Source organism: Microtus pennsylvanicus, chromosome 10, assembly GCF_037038515.1.
Source record: "Microtus pennsylvanicus isolate mMicPen1 chromosome 10, mMicPen1.hap1, whole genome shotgun sequence".
Classification (NCBI taxonomy): Eukaryota; Metazoa; Chordata; class Mammalia; order Rodentia; family Cricetidae; genus Microtus; species Microtus pennsylvanicus.
Genome location: NC_134588.1, coordinates 81,392,683 through 81,408,835, shown reverse-complemented (window position 1 = coordinate 81,408,835; position 16,153 = coordinate 81,392,683). Strand labels below are relative to the sequence as shown.

General features: G+C 44.9%; 1 protein-coding gene across 1 annotated transcript; it reads right to left on the bottom strand.

Annotated features, from left to right (window-relative positions):
* Positions 1–563: 563 nt before the first annotated feature.
* On the bottom strand, positions 564–14,481 carry C10H10orf53 (chromosome 10 C10orf53 homolog). Its single transcript, XM_075987530.1, has 3 exons — positions 14,376–14,481; positions 6,048–6,167; positions 564–847 (listed from the first exon to the last, which is right to left on the bottom strand). Exons 1-3 carry the CDS (start codon positions 14,470–14,472, stop codon positions 783–785), a joined length of 282 nt encoding a protein of 93 aa, XP_075843645.1. The 5' UTR covers positions 14,473–14,481; the 3' UTR covers positions 564–782.
* Between the last annotated feature and the right edge of the window lie 1,672 nt (positions 14,482–16,153).

Genomic DNA, 16,153 nt, shown 5'->3' with positions numbered 1-16,153 from the left:
ATATATATTCCTAAAAAAATTTAACCCACACAGCATAGGACTTGGAAAGCCAGTGCACATCATTTTAGCATGATTCTTTTTTTTTTTTTTTTTTACAATGCCTGCCACTAAAGTTGTGTTCTCCAACAAAGAGCCCAAGAGCCCCTCTCAGTGCCCCAGACTGTTTCCTGCCTCCTTCAGCACGGCCAGCTGAACTGGCTAACAGGAAAGCAGGCAGATACTTTCCTTGCTTGCAGCAGGACAAGCGAAGATTTGAACTCATCTAATTTTATACTAGAGATTAAAAATGTACTCCAGTATGCGCAAGAAATAAATCTGTAGGGACAGCCGTGTTTCCAGATTCTTCATTGACACTGGCTTGGTCCAGGCTTTCAGAGGCCTCATTCCCACCCCCTACCCAGGCGCGTTTTAATTTCACCTGTTCCTAGTTCTTGGCTTGCTTCAGAAGGAATGGCTAATGCTTCTGGCAACGGTACTTTATTAGGGGACGGCGCTCTGTTATTAGATTGCATTTTATTATTTCCTTTGGATGCACAGGCACCTGATATTGGTGCGCTCTCCCTATGGGTCGCCACTGAGAGATGCTGCCAGAGAGGTGGTTTTATTATCTTTGTGAATGTCTGTGCAACCAGATGAGAAACTCAAACTGTCCAGACTAGAGGACAGGTGCCATTGCCATGTTCTAACTGGTGGATCCCACTGTCCGTGTGCCCAATAAGCCCCTTGGGCTGGTATTGCAGACTGGAGGGCATAGCTGGCTTTCTTCTGTCTGCTCCATGAGATCAGAAGGCATCTAGCACAGCGATCCTGGCCTCTTCACACAGTGGGTCTAGTTTGCCGTCACCCCCTAGGGAAATAAATGACACACACCTTTTGGCCAGATTTATATACAGTTTGATGTAGTATTAAATACACCTTGAGCTTCCACTGGGAGCTTATTTGCAAAGACTACAGGCAGGTAAAACATGAAGTAGCCTCTAGCAGAGTCTTAGTGGATTTCTGAAGCTCTTACTCTCAGGCACAGGGAGATAGACACATGCCCACCTATGGGCCAGCAGATCCCTCAGGGCAAAGAAACGTGCAGAAAATAGCTAATATACTGTGGGTATACTCTAATTGTCTCAGAAGTCTAGGTGAAATAAATAAATGGAACAAAAATCACTTTGAAGGAAAATAATAATGAAACACATTATTAAAGTTAAAGAAACTAAACACAGACCTTATTTCCTTCCAATTCAATCATATATGAAAGCTGGCTCAGCTTCATTTTCATTCCTCTGCTGTCTCCAGTGCTTGGAGAAGAAGCTGGGCAGCACAGCACTCCAGTGTGAGTGAGTGAGTGAGTGTGTGTGTGTGTGAGAGAGAGAGTGTATGCATGTGGTGTGTGTGTATCATGGTATACGTGTGTGTATGTGTAGTCAGATTTTTCTTTGGGTCACCAGCTCACAAATAACGACATGGGAACTTAATAATTCTAAAGGCTTGGTCTTTAGCTTAGGCTTATCTCAACTAGCTCTTATAATTTAAATCAACCCATTTATATTAATTTCCATTCTGCTATGTGGTGTTACCTCATCTCTGTACTGCCCATCCCGCTTCCTTCAAGTCTAGCTAGCTATTTCAACTTTCTTCTTCCCAGAGTTCTCTCTCTGCCCAGAAGTCCCACCTACACCTCCTGCCTAGCAATGGGCCAATGGGCCGTTCAGCTTTTTATTACACCAATTACAGCAATACATCTTTACACAGTGTAAAAATATCCCACTACATTTCCCTCTTTTTGTCTAAATAAAAAGGAAAGGTTTTAACTCTAATACAGGAAAATTACATAATATAAGAACGATTATCAAGTAAGAATTACATTCATTCACAATGTCAAGTTCATTTTTATTTGACAAATCTGAAGAAATTACTCTATTATTTATTCTATCTTGATGAGTCCAAAGTTTTATACCAAAACCATTTTCTGTCATAACTTGTATGACTGTCCTAAAAATATCTTTTTAAACTTTGGAACATTTTTCTAGATAGATAACTTAAGTTTGTATGTTTCTCAACCTTATACACTTTACATCTTTTTTGTAAGTTTTTTTACTGAATTTGATAGCAAGGAAAGCTGTATAACTTTAACTGTCTAGGCTCTAATTCCATCAGAGACCCTAGAAGGATATGATCTTACCTAAGTAAACAGGAAGCATGAAACAAGCAACTTCTAAACCATAGACACAACAGAGACAGCTGGCTGCCTGGAAGTCCCCCAAGGTTCCTCTGCAACATTGGGGCATCCATCTTTGCCATATGGGCCTAGAATATTTGACAGATTTTACTATGAAGCAGGAATTTTGAGGGACTGTTCTACTTTGTCTTAACAAAGCTTGGCAATTGCTTTCTTTTGTGTCCTGCTTGTCCAATTTGAACAACATACTGTCAGCAGTCAAGGAAAGGGCAGTTTCTTGCCCAGTGGCTAAGTTTTCCACAATGAAAACAGATTCCATGTGAAGGTTCTTTGATGCCCATCATCCATATTTTTTTTAAGGTAAATTGATGTTGCCAGGAGCAGATGTGTCTCACTATCATAAAAAATCTTATGTTGTTAAAACATATTAAATGCCATATTCTGTAGATCTCTGAAGTGTTTGAAGACCACCTATCTATCTAAATGATATCTGATTAACCTTGAAAACATACATACATAACTACAAGTTTATTTGTTATAATGACTGCTAACCTACATTCCTTAATTATCCTAAACAGTTTGTAAAAATAGCTTTAAGGACTAGAACTTTATATTACATTGTTAAATGAGATGCATAGGTACAATACCTTAAATAGTAGAAACATATATACTGTATAACAAAAAACTTAAATTTGCACCTGATGTGGGAGTGTCATATATCAATCTGTTGATTTCATTGGCTAAGCAATAAAGAAACTGCTAGGCCCATTGGATAGGCCCACCCTTAGGTGGGTGGAGTAAACAGAACAGAATGCCGGGAGGAAGAGGAAGTGAGGTCAGACTCCGCAGCTCTGCTCTCCGGAGCAGACGCAGGAGAGACGCCATGCTACCTGCTCCAGGGAAGACGCACGCTATGAAGCTCCGACCCAGGATGGACTTAGGCTAGAATCTTCCCGGTAAGCGCACCTAGGGGCGCTACACAGATGATTAGAAATGGGCCAGAGCAGTGTTTAAAAGAATACAGTGTCCGTGTAATTATTTCGGGGCATAAGCTAGCCGGGCAGGCGGCTGGGGGTTTTGGGGACATAACCCCGCAGCCCCGCTGCCCCATATTACTACAAATGGCGCCCAACGTGGGGCTAACTGAACCCACTGAAAGCCTGAGAAAGCTTGGGAAAGAGTAAAGCATGTTTTCTTGATTGTGACAATTTCTCTGGTCTACTTTGCTTGCTAGAGGCAAGCAAGCGCCTCATCTAAGAGAGGCTTCCTGACTCAGCTTCAGCTGCAAAGCCTGCAGCTCATTAAGAGGTCCTGCCACGAAACATTTAAACGGTGTTGATGAAAAGCTGAACACATGCTTTTCGGTTTTCAGCCGTAGCAGGAAAAAAGCTGTGCCATTTAAAAATGCTGGCTTTCTGGGCCATCCTGCAAGGGCAAACTCTGACTGTTTGAGACAGGAGGGCCGGCTACCAAGAGAGGACTTGAGTGTTGTCTGTTGTAGCTCGCTGGCTGGCAGGGACCTTGAAACGCCATGAGGCTGGAAAGTTGAGGAATGGACTGGATCTAGCTGGCAAAGCCACGCCTTCAGTCCTACTGATATTGCTTGGTAAATTAAAGACTCATGTGGTCAGAAAAACAGAGAGAGATACAGTAAAGAGATTCAAAGACAGAGAAAAAATTTAAATGATTTACAGTGTTAACAATATATACAGACTAAAAGTTAAAATTCTTAAAGTAAACTTCTGTGACTTCAAGGTGTGGTAGCACACACCTTTAATCCCAGTGCCTAGAAGGCAGAGAGGAACAGATCTCTGTGAGTTCAAGGTGTGGTAGCACACGCCTTTAATCCCAATGCCTGGGAGGCAGAGACAGGCAGATCTCTGAGAGTTCAAAGACAGCCTGGTCTACAGGGTTATTCCAGGTCAAAGATGTATGCTCAAAAAGCAAAAAGTTAATCTAGGAATGTCTCAGATTAGATTCTTAATCGCCTAGTGATTTAAAGGCGTAAATCAAAAGTGCTCCTGGATAGTAAAAAATTGCAGATTCACAATAGGACAGATTCAGACCACTGAATGAGTCACACTGTTGGATGAATGTACGTTGGCTTGGGAGAGAGAAGAAAAAGAATATAGAGAATAAAGTTAATGGTTTTTTTTAAAAAAAAAGGTAAAGTCTTTAAAGAGACAGAATAAAGTAAAGTGATAGAGTAAAAATAAGCTGCGTAAAGATGAAAAATTCACAGAGAGTCTGGATTCTTTGTATTATTGTGTTTTCTTTAAAATTTTTGACTGTGAAGGAGCTAAGTACAGAGAGACATTTCATTACATGGGCTGCCAAGCTAAACCAGAATGGATATAAGGGTATTACGATTTCAGAATTTGGGTCTAAGGATCTGATGCTTTGGAGAGAGTCTTCTTTTGTTTTCACAGAGGATGAGACTCTATGGATTTCTTCTATTCTGATTTGGTATGATGGACCACGTCCTCCTGAAGGGTTGCTGTGAACATCTTCAGAAAATTGCTTTGCTCAACTGCCAACTGAGATGAAACTAGCACACAGGTTATACCATGAAAGACCTAATTAACGACGCCCCCATTCAGCAGGAAGCAGTTTGGAGAGAAAAAACTGCGTCCATGTTCCCAAATATAGTTTATAAATGTTCTTTTACATTTAAAGGGGGATATGATATAGACATGAATAATTTGCATTAGTATTGATTTTGCCTTATTGATAGAGATTTAAGGTCAATTTTGTTATATGTATAAATGTTTCTGATGTAACTTTTACTTGATAACTGTTTTGTTATATGTAATTTTGCTATGTTAAAGTTAAAGCCTTCCTTTTTTTTTGTTTAAACAGAAAAAGGGGAAGTGATGTGGGAGTGTCATATATCAATCTGTTGATTTCATTGGCTAAGCAATAAAGAAACTGCTAGGCCCATTGGATAGGCCCACCCTTAGGTGGGTGGAGTAAACAGAACAGAATGCCGGGAGGAAGAGGAAGTGAGGTCAGACTCCGCAGCTCTGCTCTCCGGAGCAGACGCAGGAGAGACGCCATGCTACCTGCTCCAGGGAAGACGCACGCTATGAAGCTCCGACCCAGGATGGACTTAGGCTAGAATCTTCCCGGTAAGCGCACCTAGGGGCGCTACACAGATGATTAGAAATGGGCCAGAGCAGTGTTTAAAAGAATACAGTGTCCGTGTAATTATTTCGGGCCATAAGCTAGCCGGAGCCGGGCGGCTGGGGTATTGGGGACGCAGCCCAGCCGCCGCTCCATATTACTACATGCACCAATGCAAAATATTTAAGACTAGTAGTTCCTTTTTTGTTTTAAAGGTAGATTCAATAATCTATCATCTTATCATTCATATAGAGGTGCGTCTGTGTCATGGAACATGTGTGTGTACATGTGTGTATACATGTGTGTAGTGTATTTGCATGTGTGCACATGTGTGTGACTGTGTATGCATGTGGTATATGTATATGTGTATGATATGTGTATGTACCATGGTATGTGTGTTCATGTGTGCGCATGCGCGTGTGACTGTGTATGTGTGTGTGCATGTGTGTGATATGTGTATGTACCATGGTGTGTGTGTGTGCACATGTGTGTGGTATGTGTGTGATATGTGTATTGTCATGGTGTGTGTGTGTATGTGTGTGATATGTGTATGTGACATAGTGTGTGTATGAATGTGTGTGTGTGCTGTTGTCTTTCATGTGCCCCAGGGAACAGGGCTCTTGATGTGAATTTGAAATGCAAAAATAACCCTAATTTGACTGTAGGCATGACTCCCTGACCAACTCAGCTAGAAACTGTGGGAGTTCTCGGCGGAGGCTGGGTGCAGAGCAGGGGCTTCCTAGAGCCTTACCAAACTCCAGGTCTTGGATATCACACTGGAAGACTGTTTCTTCATTTACCACAAGCTCCACCAGATTCCAGTCTTCTATCTGCTCCAAGATGATCTCATGTCCATCTTCAGCCAACACAGCTGGAAAACAGGGAGTGACGTGGGTGACATGGGGTGACATGGAGTGACTCCAGGTTAGCCTGTATCTATGTCCTCGTAGATGACAGCAGCTGGTCTCGTCCCTGTTGTTTATGGTCATAACCACCTGCTGGGTACTTAGATGGTCTCTGATCTCCATGTATCCTTATAGTCTCAGGAAAGCAAAGACAGATACCCAAGTGACACACCTCTAGGTTGTGGAATTACCCAGACTTAGAGGATCTGTTAGGAAATGACCCATCTCTCAGAAGTGGCCACTGCGTGTTCCACACCTTAGCCTTATAAGGACAATGGTCAGTAGATCTTTTCCTGCTTATGGAGATATAATTCAGTTGCCTTTCTAGAGGGCAATCCATAGCATAAGCCACAACCTTCAAAAACATGTTTTGAGAACACTGCACATAAAAGAAGCCATATAAGAGAAAAAAATCAGAAATACAGGTAGATTTTTTGCAACATGATGTTCTTTTTATCATATAATACCAAAATTCTGTGAACAATTCATAAGTCTGATAATAAAAGCATGACTGAGTAATAACGCTATGTGTTCATAATGAGATTTTAATTTGGAAATTTTACCGTTCTAGGATGGTGAGATGGCTCATTGGTTAAGGGTGCTTCCTGCCAAGACTTACAACCTGAAGTGGGAGAGGACCAACTCTTGCAGCCATCCTCTGATGTGCACATGTGTGTCATGATGTGGTGGTTTGACTAGAGATATGGTCCCCATAGACTTTGTATTTGAATACTTGGCCAATACTGAATGGCACTTTTGGAAGATGTAACCTTGTTGGAGGAAGTGTGTTACTGTGGAGGCGGGCTTTGAGGTCTCGTATATGCTCAAGCCATGCCCAGTGTGACAGTTCACTTCCTGTTGTCTGTGGAGCAAGATGTAGAACTCGCAGTTTCCTCTCCGGTACCCGTCTGCCTGCATGTCACCATGATTCTCACTAGGATAATGGACTAAACCTCTGAAGCTGTAAGCCAGCCCTGATTAAATGTTTTCCTTTATAGGAGTTGCTGTGGTCATGGTGTCTTGTAATGACAATAGAAATCCTAATTTTAAGACACATGATATACACACAAACACATACACATATAATATATACATGTAAACATTAAATAGGAACTTAGCTGGGCGGTAGAGAGGGTCTCTCGGGACTTTTGAGGAATGGTAAGCTGTTTGGGCTGGTAGAGGACGGTGTATAACAAGAGAGTTGGGTCTGTTTTACCCTTGACACCAAGGAGTTGGCAAAGGTGCCTGAGTGAAGAACAGGAGTTAGCTAGGCAGTGGTAGTACACACCTTTAATCCCAGCATTCGGGAGGCAGAGGCAGGCAGATCTCTGAGTTCAAGGCCAGCCTGGTCTACAGAGCAAGTTCCAGGACAGCCAGGGCTACAGAGAGAAACCCTGTCTCAGGGAAACAAAAAAAGGGGAACTTTTGAAATAGAGTAATACTTGTGATTACAACAAAAATAAGGATATAAATGTGTAATATATTAAGAATATATATGCAGTATAAATTAAAATATGTAAGAAAGAAGAGCCCTGTGTGGTGGCACATGCCTATAATCCCACCTTTTAGGTAGCCTGAGGCAGAAGGATATTGAGTTAGAGGCCAGCCTGTGCCACAAAATGAGAGCCTGTCTCAAAAGTCAAGGAAGAGAGCAAAGGAACTCAGTGTCCTTTGTCTCTGTGGTGAGATTATGTGAAACACTGACTTTTATTCTCTTAGCGATCTCTACTATGTCTATAACAATCAGTAAATTTGTTCCCCTCCAAGACAGTGTCACTCTGGCTGTCCTGGATGTAACCCTAACCTTAACCCCATGGCCTCAAACTCACAGAGATCCATCTGCCTCTGCCTCTTGAGTCCTGGGATTAAAGATGTGTGCTACCACTGCCCAGCTCAGAAAACTTTCAAGAAGAAAGCGTATTCGTTATTCTCACCTATGAGTCTGGGGCCTGCTTAGCGTTTACAGCTTGTGGCTCTTTCCCAGAGGTCAGCCACATATAACTTGTTGACTTAAATCTCTCTTCCTTTTCCTTATCCTTCCCCTGAGGATTGAACCTAGGTCTTCAGCGCGCTAGGCAAGTCTCCATTACACCCCGGCCTACTACGTATCTTGTCTGTGGTTAACAAGCCTGGCAACCTAGTCAGCTAGCCTGCCCAGGGCCATCTTCTCCAGTTCCCCTGATGTGCCCATTGCTCCACACATCTTAGAGTTGGTATGTCCCATTCCTTTAGCGTTCTGTGTGCAGCGCTGAATATCTCTGGATTAGAGGGAACAAGGCATCAGATGCGGTCATGTTTTTATTTTCAAGTCTAAGCATGCCAGTCAGTTTCAGGATGGAAAAACAGACATTTCTGCCAGTTAATTGCATTTAATTACAGAGACAATTGCTGTTTCAAAATGTTGTCCTGTCCACTTCTTCATCTTTCAATCAGCTCGAGAGCATCCAGCCCCAGCTGTGAGCATTTTAATTGCATAATTTTGATTTCACTTTTAGAAGGAAACTTGAGAAAGACTCAGTGAGGGTCTCCATTAACACGGTCACGCTCTTCAGGCACCCGGAGGCAGCCCTAATTGACCTGCCTCGGCTAATGCCTCTCTCCAAAGAACGCCTGCATCGTTCCTTTGGCGTATTTATGCTATTGTATCCTGTTCGAGTGTCTTGATCTTAAACATCTTTCAAGAGGGCACTCGGCTTGGACCAGCGACTTTTTAAATGGAAGTGGTCCAGCTGGTTTGGAAAGGCAGCTCCTCGTTGAGGGAGACATGACGTCAGTCCATGGTGGGGATTTCTGGCCTCACCTTCCCCTGCCCATAGCACCCTTCTCCCTAACAGGAAGTAGCTGCACATGGGAAAGTGTCCTATGGTCTCTAGGACCCTAGGCTTTGCATGGTCTGTAGACCCTCCTGGGGAGTGGACAGGAATCTGACAGAGACAACTCAGGAGTCTAGCTGTCATTCTGCTACAAACTCCCAAGGCCAGCTTTCTAAGACCTAAGGGACTCTGAGAGACTGGGGCTACCAGGACTAGGCAGGTGGTCCCTCAAGAGACCTCAGGAATAAGAACCTCCCAGCTGTCCCTGACAACCCCCTGACGATGCATGCCCCTTGACTCCCATCTGACTGAGCTTAGATTGCACTTGGGTTTGGAGTATTAGAGACAGAGTTACTCTTAGATGACAATCTACAAAAGAAAGGGTCATCTCTCCTTCTAGGGGCTGCCAGGTATAGGTACCTGAGCTCTGAAGGGGCAGGTCTCTTGACCCAGCCCTCCTCTGGGTACCTGGGGTCACCACTGTCTCCCCAAAGCAGCAAACATAAACGGAAGCTGAGTACCCACCCACTTCCCTTGTGGCTATTGGCCACCGGCCTGGTTTATACTCAAATGACAGTCTCAGGACATCATCCCCTTCCTGTCAGAGAGGAGTGACAGTGAGGCTGGCTGTAACATGGCTGGGGCAGGCTTAAGGGATGAGAGAAGAAGACACTTTGGAATCCCTGCAGCTCACCAAATGCCACCACTCGGCATGGAGGGGCCACGGTTTCCTGAGTTGCGCCTGGTTTGTCTATTCAAAGAAAGGTCAGATAAATACGCTCCCTAAAACAAAGTCTGTGCACAGGCAGTGGCTAAACTTCAGCATAAATCAGCCAGACGTGGTAAGCCACCCGCAGAACACCCGCCTCTTTGAAGTGGCCCCTCTTTCCTCACAGGAGACCTGGATAAAGTGGAGGCGACAGGAGAGGCTCCGTCCTCACGGAGCTGGCGGAGTCATGCGGTATCTGTAGATGATGTAAATGCTTCTGGGTAGGAAGTCGAAGTCCACTGGCTTCTCTCCTTCCTTTACACAGAGCAGACATGATGCCAGCGACCATTAATGAATACAGCTAATGCATCACTGGGGATGGAGGCTATCACTTGGGAGTCTTGACTAAATAAAGATGGATTCTATTTTTAATGGTCAGTTTCAGTGCCTTCCAATCCCTTTGAATGGCTCGTTTGGCAGGCTCAAGTACAGTAGACAAGGAGCGACCGTGGCCAGGGCAATTACTTAGCTCTCTTTTAAGGACTGGTTTAGTGGAGACATTTTTGCTGAGCGATTATAATTCATGGGTAATAAAGAACAGGAGTGTTCAGATTGCTTAGGGCATGGTACGATCAGAAAAGATCAGGCATCCTTCCAAAGACAGCAGGGCTTCGGGAAATGATAAAGGGCTATGTTTTTAAAAGTCCGATGCAGAATTCGGATGCAGATTTTACAGAGGAGGACCTACCAGTAGATCTGCCTGCTCAGTGTTAACACTGGTCTAAAGCGGGGGATGGGGGAGCAAATATTCCCTGCTTTGTTGCTATTAACACCTTGGCCCTTGTCACCAGGTCCTCTGTAAAAGTTGGCAGCTGTTATTAGATGCATTATCAAGCATGGGTGTACTCTACAAATCAGCCACCTGCAGATACCTTACAAACCTCTCCAGCCATCCAAATGCATCCAAATGCTCCCTGTCATCTTCTCAAAACACCCTTCCCTCCCCCAGAGGGAGCAGCAGCCTGAGTCTGTGGGCTTGGCTCTGCCAGTTCCCTTACCTCTGTACTTCTTGCCTCTCTGAGGTCGGAGAACCACACACTCAGTATTCACCCATCCCACATCCCTCTCCAATCCATATCTGCTTTCTCTACTCTCCTCCCTATCCCTCTCCTTCATCTACCCTTCCTTTACTTTATTTTTTTTGGGGGCAGGGGGAGCAGGCTAGTCTTGTGCTCATGATCCTCTTATCTCAACCTCCTGAATACTGGTGCTACCCTGACTGATTCTTCATCTTCCTCTTTTGTTGTTCTGCCCGTTTCAGAGTCTCATGTAGCCCAGGCTGGCTTGAATGCCTAATCCTCACTCTGCTTTCCAAGTGCCACAATTGTGCACAGATGTGTACTGGTTCTGTCTCTTTCCAAGAGCCACGATTACAGATGCGTGTGCACTGGTTTTTTCTTTCCAAGAGCCACGATTACAGATGTGCACTGGTTGTTTCTTTCCAAGAGCCACGATTACAGATGTGCACTGGTCTATTTCTTTCCAAGAGCCATGATTACAGATATGCACTGGCTCTATGTTTCTTTTCTTCTTTAGTAGATTTTTGCTGAAAAATAAGTATATCTAAAATATCAGATTGTAAATGTAAGGCGGATGTGAATCTGAAAAAAAAACCTTAGAAATTACAGAAAAGGACAAAATTTTAAAAACTACCCGGATTCTACCCTTTGTGCCTCTTCCCTTATCTACCTGTTTAAGCAAAGAGAGGTTGTGGTATGCAGGGAACTCAGAGGCAGGCTCTATCCCTAGTGCTGGGTTTACCCAACCCAGCCTCCCACCATCCCACGTCACATGACCGATGTGTTGCAATTTATCTAAACCAATTGCAGTTTCTGGTTGTTTCTACTGTTTTTCTTTTACCAACAATGCCAAAAACATTGGTAGTATGCCACCTGTGTGTGGGCTTTTTCAGTTAAGAAGACACCTAGAAATGAAGCCATTTGATTTCTGTGGTGTGGGCTGCATTTTATAGACCCTTCATCTATGGTGACTGACCCATTTGTCCTCCAATTGGAAACATGTGAGAACATTCGTTCTCTAAGCCTTCCATGACTGACAGCCCCGAGTGCATCTCTCTTTGGAGATAACGAAGGCTCAACAGTTCTGGGCCCGTTCCTTCTGGAACCGGCTCACATACCTTCTGGTACTTCTACATTGTCCCCCACTCTGCACTGTCCATCCCTGGCCAGCTGCCTGGTTCCGTCTCTCCCTGCAAACATGGGGCTCTATTTTTCTGATGAGTAGTTATGTCCTCAAAATATGCCCTCCTGGGGTGTGTAGCGTTAATTGTCTGCCTATTAAACCATGCCTATCCCAGTCAGCAACTGCAACTCCGCCCTTACCCGCAGCCGGAGGAAATTCTGTTCCTTCAGGCACCAACTCCCAACACTACTAAGAGAACTTATCTAAGTCTCTGTTCCATTAAAGAATTCAAGATTCAAAGGCTGAGGTAGAACCCTGCTTCCTAGAGAGGCTGAATAGCAAGCAGCTCATCTCCTCACATCTCCCAAGAAATCCTCGGGTTGCTCCTCGCTCCCCATTATAAACCCTTCTCCACCTGGCTCCTCCCTACTACTTCCTGTCAGCTAGTTGCTGACTCAGCCTCCAGAGCACAGGTAAGTTTTATTTACTTAAACACATGTTTGCATCATTAAATTTAACATGAGGGCTGCTGCTCTGGTTGAATTGTGCCTTCCCGATTTTGTATGCTGAAAGTCTAAACTCTCTCTGACAATACTTGTAGACAGGGCCTTTAAGACATAACGAGGCCATAGGGGGGCCCTGGTCTGACATGATTAGTTTCTTATCCTTTGTACATTTAACTAGGAAGCTAAAAGCATGTGAAGTTTTATGTGTTTGAAATGGAAAGTGACCATTGAAACCATGGCCCCTGCCTGGTGCTTTCCAGTTTGGTAGACGGCATTGCCATTCATTTGTTGCTAGCCAGACGTGGATAGATGTTGGTGGCATCCTCTTTACCATTGTCTACCCAGTCTCTTGTCCTAGGGAGTTCACTGCTGTTACTTGGCATAACTTCTCTTTATGGCTGTCTTGATCCAAGAGGTTCTCATTACAACCCGGGGCGGCACCACCAAAGTCCTTCTATGCCTCTCCCCCTTCCACCCGTTACCCTCTACTTGTGTTCAGAGCAGCTGAGGGTTCATTTCCCTGCCTGAAGCTTTCAGATGGCCCTGCATGTGTTGCCCTTCTGGCGTAACCTCCATCAGTTCAACATCTCAACACTTATTCAGACCACCAGTTCCTGAAGGGTCAGGTCTTCTGCCTGCAACGTCCCTGTACCAATTCTTCCTTCAATTTTTCTTTTTGTATTTTTTGTTGTTGTTGTTGTTTGTTTTTTGAGACAGTTTCTCCGTAGGCCAGGGTGGCCTTAAACTCACAGACTCTACCTGCCTCTGCCTTCTAAGTGCTAGGATTAAAGGTGTGCACCACCGCTGGGCTCTTTCTCCATTTGATCCTAAAGTTTAGTCAGTAGCCCGGGGATGGGTTTGATCTCATTGGACCCTTTATCCCTTCTCCTCCTCACTCTGCCACATTAACTCAATTTCTCTGCTTCTCTCAGCATATCTCTTTATTTATCATATGTGGGTGATATGGTGGCTATTCTTGGTTGTCAGCTTGAATATATCTGGAATGGACTGCAATCAGAAATGGAGGGCATGCCTGTGATTCAGAGCGTGTGGCTGGAAAGAAACGCGCCTTTGAACCAGCTCTTGAGGCGAGATGACACACCGTCAATCTGGGCCAGGCCTTCTGATGGAAGCCTATGTAAGGACAATGGGGAAGAAGGTTCCTTTGTTCACCTGCCTGCCTTCGCTGTGCCAGCACACTGTTGAGCTTACTTGGGGACCCCAGCGTATACAGAAGACTTTCTGAGACCCCCAGCCTCATGGACTGAGCAACTACTGGATTCCTGGACTTTCCATTCACAACTAGCTATTGTTGGGCCGCAACCTGTAAGACATAAGTCAAATTCATATATATATCCCATAAGTTCCGTGACTCTAGAGAACCCTGACTAACACAGGTGGTGGCTGTTTGGTCCCTTGGGTTCTTGGAGCTGGAGCTTATGCCGTGACATTCTGGTAACCCCACTGTAGATGGGTTCCCATGCACCCTCTAGTCTGTGAGGGTTTAGGCATGATTCTCAGCAATCAATGCTCTCCTGAACACATACATCCTGATCAACAGTGAGCCCATCTGCCCGAGTCTATGCAGACAGACGTTTAACACAGGCCTCACTGCATAGATGAAGAAGCACAGGATAGAATCTCAGCCCTGTCACTCCATGAAGGTCACTTATAATATTTCTGACCCTAAATTTCCCAGATTGTAATGTGGGATTAGGTACTTTTCCCTCTATTTGTGTATTTTGCCTGGTAACACTCAGGGTGCCCACAGATCATATTCGTTTTCAGGTTTCTATCCAAGCAGTGGGGACCAGAGGGAGGAGGGGCTAAGTTATCCTATGAAGGCTTCCTGGGGTATGAAAAGGGAAGGGGGGCCTAGGTAGAGGACTCGCCTGAGTCCCGGGGGCTGAGGCTCAAAAAGAGGCACTCAGTGGGGTGGCCCACCTTGCAGACCCTCCAGGCGGTAGGTGCGGTGCTCCACAGACAGGCCCACCGCGCTGTAGGGTCCGTAGCGCAAGGTCACTACCGCATGCTTGGGCATGGTGCTTCTTTCTCCCTGGCTGCCGGAGGTTGTCAAGGACTGGAGCAACACCTGCTGCTAGGCAACTGCCCTTCAGAAGTGTGGGCGTGGCTATGAGCTGGGCGGAGCCAAGTTTTTCTTGTTCCAAGTCCTCAGGCCTAGGACCGAGTTGCTAAATAGCCTCATAAACTTACTCAGTCTCCCCCTGCTGTGGTAAGTGCTGGTAGGGAAAGGGCGACCACTGACCAGCTATAGGAAGCTACGCTTCAAAGTTGCCTCGTTTTGTCAGTAACCGTCGCTCAAGGTGAGTTGCTGCCTGCCGTTTGTGTTTACTCAGCAGAGGCTCAGGAGCCTTGGCAGGCCGCGCAGGATAGAGTCGATGCATTTTCTCTACTTTCTGCCCTGTGTTTGATTGATTGTTTATACATACATACAAATAGTCGTGTCTTTGTTTTGTTGAAACCTCCCGAATGCTGGAATTTACAGGCATGTGCCCCCACGTGTGCGAACATGTTTTCAATTAGTCCATTCTCCTCTGGAAGCGTTTCCACTGCTTACTAGCTAACCTGTTCGGCTGAGACAAAACCTGATTCACCAAACTCACCCTTCACTCAGCTCTGGGGTTGGGATAAAGACCCAAAAGAGTCTTCGTCTGTCTGTCTGTCTCTCTCTCTGTCTCTATCCCCCTTCTTTCCTCCCTCCCTCTTTCTCCTTCACCTCCCCCCCCCCCCCCCCACACACACACAGATAATCCAGGGAGAACCTGGAGGCCCCATGGATGAGAGACGCCATGATAGGGCAGCCTCACAGCCTGCTTTATTTTGGCCGAGGAAGACAGAAGCGTTTGTTCTACAGTCCTGAGATTCAGGGGTGTTTTGTTTCCCCCACAGTGATTAGCCAAGCCTAACAATTACCTTTTTAGTGAACACAACACACATTTATGAAAACTAACATGGTCGATATTTTTATAGGGTTATGAAAAGTACAAGGATTAAAAACTCGTTCCCATGAGTTCTCCCAACATATGCTACTGTTGTGTGTTAATATCAATTCTTTCCACGTGTTGCCTGTCCTTCTGTGACACATATGGGTTGATCCCCATTGCCAGTAGAATTCTGACTTTTGGAGGGGCACAAAGAATCTCCCCTGAGCTCTGTTTCACACTGGCAATGCAAGGCACAACTTTCCCCCAAACAGGAATTTGGTGTTGTGAAAGCTAATGGTCTGTTTATATATTCCAAAACTTTTTTTTCAAGACATTAGGTCAGACAGGGACCTTAGCAATGAATAAGTATTAAGGGGAAAACCAATAAGCTAAGATAATGTGGGTTCTCAATCCAAACATTGCAACTCTCTACAACCGTGAGGTTCAGATCAACCAATCAGCCGTGCAGAATCTTTTACACATGCGCGTAGCTTTTTCCGGGAACTTGAGTTTACAGCACCACTGAATAGCAGGAAGTGAATCACAACACGGCTGAGCACAGCGATCTACAGAGAAAGGCTGCACAGTCCGGGACACCGGACTTCATCCTGGTCAATATGGCCTCGTGCCTTTTGGAAGGACCTAATTGTTCTGGCTCGTTTTATGCTGTTGTGCCCAAGTTGAGACCCCCAACAGAGGGACCACTGGAATCCAGCCAAGTCCAAGATGCAAAAGCAAAGTTTATTTAGCGCAGTGTGGAAGTGTAAGCCAAATAAA

Bases quoted from the DNA above. Each gene is read 5' to 3' on its own strand.
- C10H10orf53 (XM_075987530.1), bottom strand. From the start codon at position 14,472: ATGCCCAAGCATGCGGTAGTGACCTTGCGCTACGGACCCTACAGCGCG. The intron at 6,168-14,375 runs GTGGGCCACCCC...CCTGTTTTCCAG, and splicing joins CCGCCTGGAGGGTCTGCAAG to CTGTGTTGGCTGAAGATGGA. The intron at 848-6,047 runs GTAAGGCTCTAG...TTATTTCCCTAG, and splicing joins TATCCAAGACCTGGAGTTTG to GGGGTGACGGCAAACTAGAC.